Source organism: Nanorana parkeri, unplaced genomic scaffold, assembly GCF_000935625.1.
Source record: "Nanorana parkeri isolate BGI_ZX_2015 unplaced genomic scaffold, ASM93562v1 scaffold1626, whole genome shotgun sequence".
Lineage (NCBI taxonomy): Eukaryota > Metazoa > Chordata > Amphibia > Anura > Dicroglossidae > Nanorana > Nanorana parkeri.
In genome coordinates, this window is record NW_017307894.1 from 147,555 (window position 1) to 161,526 (window position 13,972).

A 13,972-nucleotide genomic window follows, 5' to 3' on the forward strand; every position below is an offset into this window, starting at 1 on the left:
CTTATGTCCTCATATTTATTAATGTAAAGTACAATATAATACTACTGAACAACAATTGGTTCACATAGATTGTGGTGGGTGTTCTAAGCAGACATTTTTATGATGAATTCAAAAACGAGATCAGATTTTTTGGTATCAGGCTTAAGGTGCCCTTAGACCTTGCGATTATTGTTCGAAAAACAAATGAGATCGGGTTTTCGTACTATAATCAGCCAGTTGATGGGAAGTGAATGATCAGAATTACTGTACAACCGGTCAAATTTCCTCAAACGGTCAGGCTGGAAAACTTTTTTTCGAATCTTAAGAAATTCGATTTGATTACCGGCATTTTCATATAGAAAAAATTGCAACATTAACACTGCACATGCGCAAACGAAAATCCGTTCTGTCGATCAACAAAATTCGGCCAGTTAGTATTGCTAAAGAACGATAATCGAAATTACATTGGTTTGTGCATGATGGGGTAATCAAACGGAAATCGAACAAGGGTGCGATGACAGGATGAAAGAAATGGATGTATGGCCACCTTTAGTTTTTTTAACCCAGGCATATCAACCTGGTGTTTATTGTCAAACATGTGGCTCTCATTCATTAATCTGCATCCCTCAGTGGTTTAAAAATGTAACCGAATGAGACCCCAGTTGGTCTCATTTGATAAATGCTGCACTTCCTTAGCTCATTTTTAGGCGCAGTACTTCAGGAAATGTTTTATCCCATCATGTGGGATAAAATGCAAAACTATTGTAAATGATTATAATGTATCAAAGATCTATAATCTTGGTCTGAAATTAAGTAGGTGTGGCCCTCAGACAGTGGCCCCTTGAATAATAATTCCACTCACTTTAACCCACTCTTTCATTTGAACTTGACATGCCTGTTCTAACCCCATCTTAATTTTCCTGTTTAATTAGTGGCATTACGTTACTATATTTAAACTAGAATAACATTTAATTTGACATATTTTGCTATTAAATGCTTACATTTAACAATCACTGAGCAAAATCTATCTGTAACTATTGTCATGCTTGTTACAATTGCTAATCGTTTTAGAGTTCAGTATGTACAAGTGAAATAAATCAGATTCCATAGGGAAAATGTTCTTTGATTTGTGTACTGCTGCCATGAAAATGACTATAGCACAAACTATCTCAAAAAGGGTTGGCCCTTAGTGCAGGCTTTGAATTGCTAGTTCAGATGGTTTTATTCAGGGAGCAGAATCGTCTGATGCTTGTCCAAGATGAATCTTATGTTTGTCCACTGGTAATTGTATTTGGTAATTATTCTAACTGTGCCATCCTCAACTTTTTCATTCCTAAAATCAGGAGTGTACAACATTCAGAGTATCATCAATTTAGAAACCTAACCATGTGTTCTTGAGTTATGGGAAGAGACCAGACAGCTGGAGGATGCCCACATCCCCATCCATATGGGGAAACCACAATGCAGATAGAGCAGGAATGAAGTCCAGGATGCACATGAACATTTTCTGCATTCCTTGGTTGCCAGGATGAATTTACTCCCATAACCACACACAGAAGTTATGCCATGCCAGAACAAGACTTGGTGCAGATGTCAGAAGTAGGGATGAGCTTAGGTTTGAACCAAACCTGATCCTGAACCTGAGCTCCTCTGAACACAAAAGGAAACTCCTTCCACTGCCATTCAATCAGCTGCAGTAAGGAATTCCACACCCATAGCCGCAAGAAAGCAAAGGGGCAGGATGCAGTGACATCATTGGCCTTATATGGCTACATTAGCACAAGCATACTGCCCTTTGCTTATGGTCAGCTGCCGGGCAGGAAAAACCCTGACCAATAGCTGACTGGGCCCATGAAGCTTCTGTTTTCAGCCATTGCAGCTTTTATTTGGTCGAACTTGAACTTATCCCTAGTCAGCAGCGATGAAGGAGCACAGAGATGTTGCACCAGTGGAGGGGAGGTAAGTGCAGGGGACTTTCATTTTGTCTTAAGTAGACCTAGTTTGCTGATTAGCCTCACAGTGGGGGAAAGGGAGGCCGAGTTGCAATCCTTCTATCCCCACAAAGCATTTTCCAAATACTTCCTACACCAGGTGCAATCCTGGACTCTGACCTCTCCTTCAGGCCCCACCTCCAATCACTGACCAAATCTTGACGTCTTAATTTTCGTAACATGTTGTGCCTTCTTAACAAATGGCACCACAAAGCTACTAATTTACTCTCTCATAATCTCTTGCCTCAACTATTTGCAACTCCCTTCTCCTTGACCTACATCTACACAGGCTATCTCCACTTCAATCTATAATGAATGCTGCTGCCAGACACATCAACCTCACCAACTGCTCAGGAGCCGCCACCCCCTCTCTGCCAATCCCTCCACTGGCTCCCAATACCACAACTAAAATACTAGTAGCACCATACAAAGCCATCCACATCTTTGCCTCTGACTACATCTCCAACCTCATCTTAAAATATCACCCAAACTGTGCTCTCTGCTCCTCCTAAGACCTCCTGCTCTGTAGCTTCCTCATTACCCCCTTCCTTTGCTAGCCTTCTCCAGAACCTCTTCCATCCCCTGGAACTCCTTACGACAACCTATCCAGCTATCCCGTCCTCTGTCTGTCTTTAGGCAATCACTGAAAACTCACCTCTTCAGTGAAGCCTATTCCACCTCCTCTTAAAAACTGTACATCCACTCATCTCTCACAATTATTATTACTTTCTGTATCACTTGCACCTTTGTAGATTGTCAGCTCTCACGAGCATGGTCCTTCTGATCATTTTGTAATGTAATTGTACTGTCTCCCAATATTGTGAAGCACTGCACAAAATGTTGGCACTATATGCATCCAAAATAACAATAATTACTGTAATTGTAAGTTGGTCTATACTCAAATACTGGGGTTGATTTACTAACCTTATAAACACGCCACGAACAAGTATACACCGCTGTAGTGTGTTCCATCACATGTCTAAACTGTTGTATCCATCTGACATTACATCCTTACAGGAGAAAAGAAAGCACAGGAATTACCTCACTGGTGTGCTACTGCTCCTTTATTGTCCAATCACAATCTGGAGAAGGAGAGGCTACTAATGATGAGGCAGAACTGTATTAGCCAATTTTTCCCTAGCCACCCATTAGATGATTGTTGAACACAGAGGATGTTTGCAGTCATAAAGATAGCCATATGGGTAAGTTGATACATATACAGTAAGTGGGGAGTATAACCGAGATCCTGGGATTTTGATTTTGCCTGGAGTTGCACTTTATTGAAGCAGGGTTATTAGAATATCTTACAATCAATATTTTAAAAGATAGTTTGCTTTAAAGTGGATAAATATTACAGCATTAAAAGGAGCATTAAAAGGAGAACTATGGGGTCAGTGTTTTTCCCCATAGTTCTCCTTAGGGTAACGGGAGGACACAAACTAGCGTCCTCCCGTTACCCTAAGCTCAGTTTACCGCGAGCTACAGCTCGCGGTATACTGAGTTGCCGCAGCCGGAGCGGATCCCAACATCAACGTCGAGATCCGCCCAGCTGCATGAGTGACAGCTGACTCTGCCTATCTAGAGGCAGAGCCAGCTGTACCCGCCCCCTCCCCCGTCCGTTCCGCCAGTCAACGCTGGCAGATCGGAGCGGGGAGAGGGGAATCCAGCCCCCCCCCTGTCACGGCAGAGAGCCGTGACAGGATCGAGAGGTGAGCGAACCCGGTATGTGTTCGCTCACCTCCCGATCTACTGAGCCGACCTGTGACAGTGTCATTGTCACAGGTCGGCTAGAACTATGAGGTGAGTGGAAATCACTCATCTCATAGTTCTCCTATTGAAAATCACAACCGATCTGCATAGCTCACATGTCAAACCTGTTACATAGTAACATTAAATATCTTGTAGCAACACTCTGCCCACAGGCAAACTATCACAAAAATGATTTATATTTTGTTTCCATCACTAAAAAGACACAACAGCTGACTATAAATGGGAAACATATACGTATTTCAGTAGTAATGAATAATAAATAAAAGTAAGAAAAAAGTTTATATATATTTTTAGTAAGAGAAGGACAATTTCATATGTTTTTTTAAGCCACACTTAATTTAAAAAGTTAACTAATTGTAGAGAGAGATAAAATAGGAATGTATTAGTTTATCAAATCCATCAAAAATTATAGTTTAGTTATAGGCAAAGTGTTGGTGACCTGGCCCACCAAGTGACTACTTCTTAGGACTCCCTGAGATGTCCCTGGCATACTTTTGAGCTCCTCCACCTTTTATTTCAGGTGCTAACATTATGTTGTCATTATTAAAGCTTTATATTGTACCATCATTACAAAGTGAGTAATACAGTACAGATAATACAAATTAATGCAAATGACCAATTACATGTTTGGAGAATTGCACGGGAAAACATATACAACAATAAAAGATACAGTAGGATTGTGAGCCCTGCCTGTACGCCTGTCGCTCAGTTCACAATATAGAATACATTGCCAACATGGGGCATGGACCCCCTTACAATTGTAGGAGTACAGAGTTGGGAAATCAAACACAAAGATTTCACCACTGTAGACCCGAAAACACTTAACGGCTTTCAGTTCCCTTAGCGGTATACGCCTTTATGGACAAAAACAATTTTTATATTTATACTATTAGCCTATTCATTATTGGATAACTCTTCACATCACTTGAGATAAAAAAAAATTAAGTATAAATATACAGTATATTCTTTACAAACAAGGCTTTATTATGTTAATACTGTCTTGCAAAAATTATTTTATTTTCTATGCAATATATATACAAAACATTTTAAAAATATAAAAAAAAAACAATTTTTTTCTAGTTTGACCAGTGTTAAGGTGCCCATACACCTTCCGACCATCGCAAGAGTTTTGTCTTGCGATGGTCGTAAGCTTATTAAAAGCTCGTATGATCTGCCCATCTTGGACAGGCAGATCGTACATGCGATCATCGAATGACCGCAGTAAGGGGCGGGCTTCCGATCACTGCAAACGGGCAGTTCGCCAGTTGTCGAACAAGCAGGCCACTAACCCACCGAGAATCGTATGGGTTTTCAAACCTGCTTGTTCGACGGAAGACATGCGACCGCACAGTAGAAACGGTTGCACGCCTTCCATACACTGTACGATTATCGTACGATTGTGGGATTTCCCGCGGTTCTCATACAGTGTATGGGCATATTTAGTTTTAAAACAACTAATGTACTGCAAATTTGACTGTACCCACTGTAGTAATACTGTAAACTGTAATTTTTGTTCAGTTTTGTGCATTTTTCAAATGCATCATTATTTAAGGAACAAAATGAACACATATAATGTATGTGCAGTAGAGCTGCAGCTAACGATTATTTTCCAAATCGATTAGTTGGACGATTATTAAGTTCGATTAATCGGTTAATCGGATAAAAAAATTAAATACATTTTAAAAAATGGCTCCAGTGATGGACTACTAGTTTGTATTGAGATTGTAGTCCATCACAGGAGCAAGCTTGGAGCGGTGGAAGTAAAGAAAAGGAAAAAAAAAGTGTGGTGTGCAATATAGTGAAATGAAAAGTGTAAAATTATACAGCAATTAATGTAGAATGGCACCAGCAGGGATAGTGATCTATTCCAAACCTGCCGCTTGCAGATGCGGCCGATGTCACCCGGGCATTAACTTGATTGGGTGACAGTGGCTGCATCTAAATGAGATGGAGATTTGTAATTCCTGCCACAGTGTGAATGTAGCCTTAGGGTGTAATCCATATGGCTTAAGCCCACAACATGTTAAATAATGTGAGCCGATTTAACTCTATAATAATTATTTTGGATACACCAAATCTTCCAATCCAAAATTAAAAAACAAAACAAATCCTAGATAATTTCGACTCCCCTGTTGTAGTCTGCACTGATGATGACCTCTTAGCTACCATCTCAAGAAATTATTATGAAACTCTGCCTGCAATTAGAGCTGAGAATCTGTCAGTTTCCTCATCTCTCTAATGTGGGCTACATTTACTTTGTTTCTCGCCTCAGGAGGAGAAGCCAGGTGGCTGCCTATTAGTAACTTCTAATTGACACCTCCAAAGCTGAAAAAAGGGGGAGAGGATTCAACGAAAGACAATTGTGGGGACCAAACCCCCAATAATGCTATTTAATACAGAGAACTGTGAAGTGGACGACAGTGCCTTAGTTTGGTCTGTTCAACCCTAGTTTATGCTACTTTGGTTCTTTCCATTGTGACTACTTTATAAAATGATATACCTCGTTTCCTCCAGCTAGTGGTGAATACATGTATGTTGCAGTTAATTTGTCCTTCTGTAACAGATCATATATGTTGTATATTAGGTACTTACAGTTATTCCAGCTGTGGCAACAGCAAGAATTCCAACTATCTGGAAACTTTGATTTAGCACCTTTTCAATCTCTTCCAAACAGTTCTACAAGTGTCACAAATAAAACGTATTAGAGATAGAGATACAAAACTGTTTCTTTGTTAGCAATATAAGATAATACAAAGTTTAAATGACTTCCCACAAATGTATCGCACCTGTATACATTGTTGCAGCTGGTGACTTAACATTGTATCCTAGCACAACTAAATTGGTTAAATTCTTTTACAAGTGACCCTGTGGTGACTAACTGTTGATTAGAACCTAACCTTTTAACCTAACCGCAACATATCGGCTCACACTTGTAAAAGAAGCCTGGCCTGTAACAGAAGAGCATGTATACTTACCTTTCTAGATGCCCATGTCTCCAAACACCACCACTTTGCTTCTCTCCGGCTCCTGTTGGTATTGTCTACTTCAGGATGTGTAAATGCTTGCTTCTCCCACCACAGTGCGTGATGGGTAGAGCAGATGTTTGACACATCTGTTCCACCCACCACAAGGATGATTTTACCAGCTGAGTTAAGGTTTAGTATGTGTCGCAAGATACAGGCATTTTTTCAAAGACTGTTTCCAAAAACTAACAGCACTAGTGTAAGCAACATGCCCGTTCCGCGCATGCGCCAAGTTCCGCTAGAAGGATAAACAGGCGCATGCGCACAGCAAGTCGCGCCGTATGGCGCACCGGAAGTGACACGCATACGGCGCGACTCACAAGAAAAACGCGCCAAAGACGCACAGGAAGTGATGTACTTGATTGGCCCACTTCCCTTTATAAACCGGACCTGCATGTCACTTAGTTGCTGGATTGTCTTCTCAGCTTTTGTTTGTTTATTTGTATCCTGTTTCCTGCCTTGTCTTGAATACCGTCTGCCTGGATTTTGACCTGTTCCTGCCTCAACCAACTTCCTTGATTGCCGCCTGCCTTTTTGACCTCGGACTGTTTATTGGATTCTTCTTCTGCCTTAACCCTCGGTACTGCATCTGACCTCCTGGCTTTTGACCTCGGCTTGCCTTGACTTCGATTTCTGGATTACCCATCTGATTGCACGGTTCCATAACCACTGGCACTTGTGCCACTCTGTGTCTGCCTAGCCTCTGTTACCATCATCAAAGGCCACAAGACAAGAGGTGCAAGGGAAGCCTCCCCACCCATCCAGTCTCCCAGACCAGGTACGTTATAACTAGGCAATGTAAACAATGTATTGCACTGACTGTGTAACTCTCCTTTTAGCATAGTTACTTTCCACAGCACCACATACAACCTGCAGACTTAATGACTTGAAGTAAAGAAAAATTTTTACCTTGTGTTCTTTATGCTGCTCCAAGCACAAGCTGCTCACATGCTGTGCACTTTGGGGGTCTTCATTTCCACAGCATTTTACCTACAAAAAAAAATAAACAATACAAATAAATGAACAAAGAAAATTTGTTGGAAAAAGTTGCTTTCCAAGCTGTGAACCAGGTGGTATAAAAAGTTTCCACTTTCTGCAGACCTGGCTACAGAGAGAGATGCATTCAGCCTTATTAAACAAAAAAATTATAAATGATAAAATATGTTAATTTCAACAACCCACAGCAACTAACCAGAATTCATCTTACCCTGGTGTGACTTCAGCATAATTCTGATTGGTTTCACCTACTGTAGAAATGAGTACTTATTTCACCCAATATGGCTGATTGCTACCAAAATCATCCACATTTTATTTCATGGTTATCAAGTTAAAAATGTTTCTTAAATGACTGCAACTATCAATTATTTAGCCGCTTCATTCATCTTGGCTCATGTAGTGCTGGCTTGTATCCATTCATCTCTCTATTCTCTCAAAAAAGATAAACAAAAAATGGGACAAACCTTCCAAACCTATTGGGTTTCCTGTAACCACATATTCTCTTACCTTTAGAACCTCCCAACTGGTCAGTGAGAATGCCCATCACACTGGAGAATTAATGAGGAAGCCTCAGTAGGAAAGAGGTGGTGGGGCCAACCTTTATGGGAAAAGTTGAGAAATGCGTATAAACTCCATCTCCTTCAATTCTGAAACTACTGAATTCCAGGACTGAACAAATCCCAGGAGCCAGGTAGCCAACGCTCCTTAAAAATTAGAGCCGATGTCTAACTTTTGAGCTGTTGTCAATAGAGCTGGCTACCAAAAAAATCCCTGCTGGCTCTTGGATTGTGCAGATTGGACCCTTAATTCCATATTAATTTGTCCACCCCTGCTTTATGATTTTTTCCATCATATGCTCAGTTTAGATTGGCCAGATTTATGACAGTTTAAGTTTAAAAATATAAAACCCTCCCAGAAACATACTTGCATAAATAGATAGTTGGGTTGAATTTACTAGGGGGGGTAGAAGATGAATAAAATGTCTGAACAGAGAGAATACATTTACCCAGAAATTTACCCACCAGAAGTATGTTGTGTAAAATATAGTATATGAATTCTGAGTACACAATAATCTACTCTAGTTTTTTTGAAGAGTATGTTTATCCTACAATCATTAAGATTCTAAGCTCTCACGAGTGCCCTCCTTATCCTCTTGCATTGAATGTTATTGTAACTGTATGGTCTCCTTTTGTGTCCTATAGTGCTGCACAAACTGTTGGTGCTACATAAATATAATAATAATAATCTTTAAAATTTTTACTCTTAACTTTCTCACCTCTATCAGAAACAGCAGTTTATTACTTACAAAAGTATGAAAATCTTGCAGAGTTTTATTTCCTCCTTTTTTCATATAGTCTTCATAGGCCTTAGTGTATAAAAGCTGAGCATCGATAATAGTCTGTTAAGAGAACACAAACGCTTCACAGATAAGAAGGGAAAAGTCTTAAGAAAAAAAATATTTTCATTGGTTCTCTGAATATTTGGGCTGTTTCAGCTATATTTCTAGAAATTAGTGTTTTGCTTCTATTGCTAATATATGACTATTTTAAATTGGTTAAACCACCAATTTTGAAAACTAACAGATAATATAAGCTAATGGGCGCATTGCAGTGTGCTGTACTGCAACACGTTATGCATGTTGGTTAGGGTTGCCACCTGTCCGGAATTCACCCGGACTGTCCAGGTTTTGAATGCTGTGTCCAGGTTTTTCTGTATATTGTCTGCACTGCTGTTCACTGTAGCCAAATGTGGTAAATTGTTGATTCTCTAGCCTCTAGTCTATTCCCGTCACACTTTTCCAGCAATCAGCAACATCAGAAAAAGTAAATATTGCCTTAATAATTTCCTGTGAGTTCAAGTATGCACATCAACAGTGCTATCATTTGTTTCAGTGGTAGACAGCCACAATCCGTGCACAGCTGGGATCTGGGGAAACCCTTACTAAAAATACATAAGCGTAGAGAGTAGGAGTGCCTGCCAAAAGCAGGACAACCACTGAGCTAAACATGTGCTGAACTGTCAGTATAATTTTAGCTGCAACACATTTACAGAAAGTTTGCATGGCTAAGCACCTAGTGGTTTTTAGTTTTACATTAAGGCGTATGATGTCCAGTTAAGAATCAAGTACACAGAAATAATAGAATTTTTGTACTCACCATGAAATCCTTTTCTTGAAGTCCATTGAGGGATCCAGGGAGTCTTAAACCTTTTGGGTTATACTGTCATTTACAGGAGTCTTATACACTAGCAAACAAAAAAACTTTAGGCCAGTCTTAAACCCCTCCTACTACCAGCATTCCTCCGTTTTGTAACAAAGCATTACCAAGAAGACTCCAAGGAAAGGATTTTATGAAGAGTTCAAAAATCCTTTTTTTTCCTCATCCTTTGTGGGACCTTCAGAATGTCCAAAGGCATTCCAACTGCTTTTAGGGGAATGGGCAGCACAGCAAACACATGCTAAGAGGCCCAAAAAAAGAAAAGAGAACAGGCTACTATCCTTCATTTCAAGGAAACACCTAAAGGACAGAACGCCTAAAGATGGCATCAAATGAGGGCAAAACGTCCACCTGGTGGAACCTAGAATACATAAATATGTGAACAGAAGGCCAGAAGATAGCCTTGCAAATCTGGGAAACAGTTGTTTGATTTCCAGAATGCCCAAGAGGCGTTCACAAATCTGGTAAAGTGCGCCTTTACAGGAAAGGGTGGAACCTGATCCTGATACCTATAAACGTAAAGGCCTGTTTGAGCCACCTTGAGATGGTGGAATGAGAAAGCTAGGGTATCTATTTAGGGTCTATTCGGAATGGCAAAAAAGAAAATCAGTCTTTCTGAAAGAAGACATGATTTAGAGATGGACTCACATAGCCCAAGCCACATCCATACATTCATGGAGGGAAATTTCTTCTTGGTACACTGGAGATGCAGATAGGAATGGTAAAACAACGTCCTGGTTGAGGTGAAAGGAAGAAACTACGTTAGACACGAAGGAAGTTATGGGCCTCAACAGCACCCTGTCTGTGCAAAACCAAAAACTTTCTTTGCAGGATAAGGCCACCTTATGTGCTTCCAAAATGAGAGTTTCTGAAGCACAGAGAGAACCACATTCAGGTTCCACGGAGTCACTGGGAAGGAGACAAGGGGGAGCTACAAGGGAGACCCCCTGTACTAAGGTCCTAATCAAGAATTCTCAAGGAGAGAATTCATTCCACACAAACTCCTAGGGTGGAAGACCTGAAACCCATACAAAATTAAGTATGCCTTCCAAGTTCAATGACAGACAATGCAGGAAGTAGACTTCCTAGCCTTAAACATCATAGGAATCTAAGACTTAGAGATGCCCCTGTTCGTCAAAACCTGGGCTTGAACAGCTATACTGTTGAAGCCAATGACCTTGAGGGAGGATGGCAGTGTTCACAGAGCCAGTGTTACAAAATCAGCCTGTACTTATCCCACTCAACCACCAGGACATCCATTGCTTCCCCTAAAGTATTCCTGTATCTGGAGACAAACCTGTCCAGTGTGAAGAAACGTTTCAGAGGTGGCTGGCCAATGGGTAGTAAGCCTCGACATTATTATACAGGATTTATATAGCGCCAAGAGTTTGCACAGCGCTTTACAATATAAATGTTGGACGCTTACTCGCCGCTGCTCTCCGCACAGAAGGTAAGTTAAGAAAAACAAAACAAAATATAGAGCAAGCATCGTGGCATTTTGACAAGTACAAGTACTTGTCAAAATGCCCTGTTTTTTCCGCCCTCACCCTGCAGCACTCAGGCGGCCGTCTGACTTGCCTTGCGGTAGCGCCGGGCCTGAGTATATGATCGGTGAATAGTGGTGCGTGGCTTCTTTCTTGATATAGTGTTGTTGCAGAACGTGCACACTCTTAGCCGGCACCTGCACACACCCGCGTGATGGAGACCAATATTGGATGGAGTGGTGAGGTTCCCCTCTGTATAGTTTGTTGTTGAACCTGGAGCCTATGACACATATCTGGGACGTACATGGCTAGCAGGCTGGAACATAATTGAGAGACGTGACTCCTCCAACAACAAAGTCCCCTGCAGTGTCCCCGGGACTTCTTCTCAGCCAGACATCATGAGGAACCTCCAAAAAGGAAAATGAAGGACTTCTAGAGCCCTGGGGTGCTAAACATGATCTAGGAGACCAACTGACCACCCCTTTATATTAAACAGCAAATATAAGAAATAAAGTCTGCATCCCCAAAATATATCATGCAAAATGTAAGACAACTAACATAGCAAAAAACAGGTGAGTCTTTAACACAGCAGAGTTGACAATCATCCTCTTAGAACACTAGTAAATCTCTCGGGCATGCTGGTAGAAGGAGGGGTTATCCTGGGCTGACTTATGGTTTTTTGTTTGCCAGTGTCCAATTCTCTTCTAGGCAGGAATTAACCTGATGGCTAAAGACTTCCTGTTGCTACAGATCAAACTACACTATACTGCCAAAAGTATTGGGACACCTGCCTTTACACGCACATGAACTTTAATGGCATCCCAGTCTTAGTTCGTAGGGTTCAATATTGAGTTAGCCCACTCTTTGCAGCTATAGCAGCTCTTCTGGCAAGGCTGTCCACAAGGTTTAGGAGTGTGTCTATGGGAATGTTTGACCATTCTTCCAGAAGCACATTTGTGAAGTCAGGTACTGATGTTGGATAAGAAGGCCTGGCTCGCAGTCTCCGCTCTAACTCATCCCAAAGGTGTTCTTTTGGGTTGAGGTCAGGACTCTGTGCAGGCCAGTCAAGTTCCTCCACCCCAAACTCGCTCATCCATGTCTTTCTGGACCTTTGTGCACTGGTGCACAGTCATGTTGGAACAGGAAGGGGACATCCCCAAACTGTTCCTGCAAAGTTGGGAGCATAAAATTGTCCAAAATGTCTTGGTATGCTGATGCCTTAAGAGTTTCCTTCACTGGAACTAAAGGGCCAAGCCAAACCCCTGAAAAACAACCCCACACCATAATCCCACCTCCACCAAACTTTACACTTGACACAATGCAGTCAGGCAAGTACCGTTCTCCTGGCAACCGCCAAACCCAGACACGTCCGTCGGATTGCCAGACAGAGAAGCATGATTTGTCACTCCAGAGAACACGTCTCCACTTCTCTAGAGCCCAGTGGCGGCGTGCTTTACACCACTGCATTCGAAGCTTTGCATTGCAGTTGGTGACATAAGGCTTGGATGCAGCTGCTTGGCCATGGGAACCCATTCCATGAAGCTCTCTATACACTGTTGTTTGAAGTTTGGAGGTCAGTTGGCGGCTTCTGCGCACTGTGCGTTTCAGCATGCGCTGACCCCACTCTGTCTGCTCTGTCCTGAGAGCAACCCATTCTTTCACAAATGTTTGTAGAAGCAGTCTGCATGCCTAGGTGCTTGATTTTATACATCTGTGGCCACAGAGGTGATTGGAACACCTGAACTCAATGATTTGGAGGGGTGTCCCAATACTTTTGGCAAAATAGTGTATATTATGTGTATATTATAAGAGTAAATGCTGTAATTACCTTTTGTTTGCCCAAAAATGCAAATACTCCTGCTGTGATTTCTGCAGCAAAAATGACAAGCAGACAGGCAAAAAACTGAAAGAGACAAAAGTTACAAATGTCAATGTCCATTTGTACATGTTAATTAGTATAGGTTAACAATTTTCTATCACTCATGATCCAATAATAAAAACTCTATATGGTTACCTTGGCCAGCTAACTCTCATGATGGACTACAATTGCAATACAAATTAGTAAACTAAACATGAGATTGTAGTCTATCACGGGAGTGAGCTTGGAGCAGAGGCTACTTTGCAACATGCACAGCAGTGGCGGACCTAAGGAACAAAGGTCCCTGGTGCAAGTTTTTTTTTTGCCCCGCCCCCCCAGTTTTGTTTAAAAAAAACCAAAAAACTTTTTGCATATATCTACTGCTCGCTAGCCTTATATATATATGCAAAAAGGCCGGAGGGTTTAATAACCTTTTAATACTGACCTGATCCCTGGAACGACCAACAACGCAGACTCCCGTCTCTCACGCTGCCAGAATATGCATACAGAGCGTATCGGCAACTATTTAAACCGGCGCGCTGTGTGCAGCTTCTGAGAAGATACGCTATAAGCATAGCGGGGAAGGTGGCTGCACATTTTGCATCGCTCCCGCTACGCTAATAGCGTATCTTCTCAGAAGCTGCACACAGCGCAC

At 41.4% G+C, this 13,972-nt stretch overlaps 1 protein-coding gene across 1 annotated transcript in view; it reads right to left on the bottom strand.

Annotated features, from left to right (window-relative positions):
- The window catches only part of TSPAN2 (tetraspanin 2), a 136,078-nt gene that overhangs the window by 5,276 nt on the left and 116,830 nt on the right, over positions 1 to 13,972 (bottom strand). Inside the window, exons 4-7 of the mRNA XM_018570901.1 lie at positions 13,288 to 13,362; positions 9,066 to 9,158; positions 7,673 to 7,753; positions 6,333 to 6,416 (exon numbers count right to left, since the gene is read on the bottom strand). Coding sequence (XP_018426403.1) covers positions 6,333 to 6,416; positions 7,673 to 7,753; positions 9,066 to 9,158; positions 13,288 to 13,362 — 333 coding nt within the window. The remainder of the gene's footprint in view (positions 1 to 6,332; positions 6,417 to 7,672; positions 7,754 to 9,065; positions 9,159 to 13,287; positions 13,363 to 13,972) is intronic.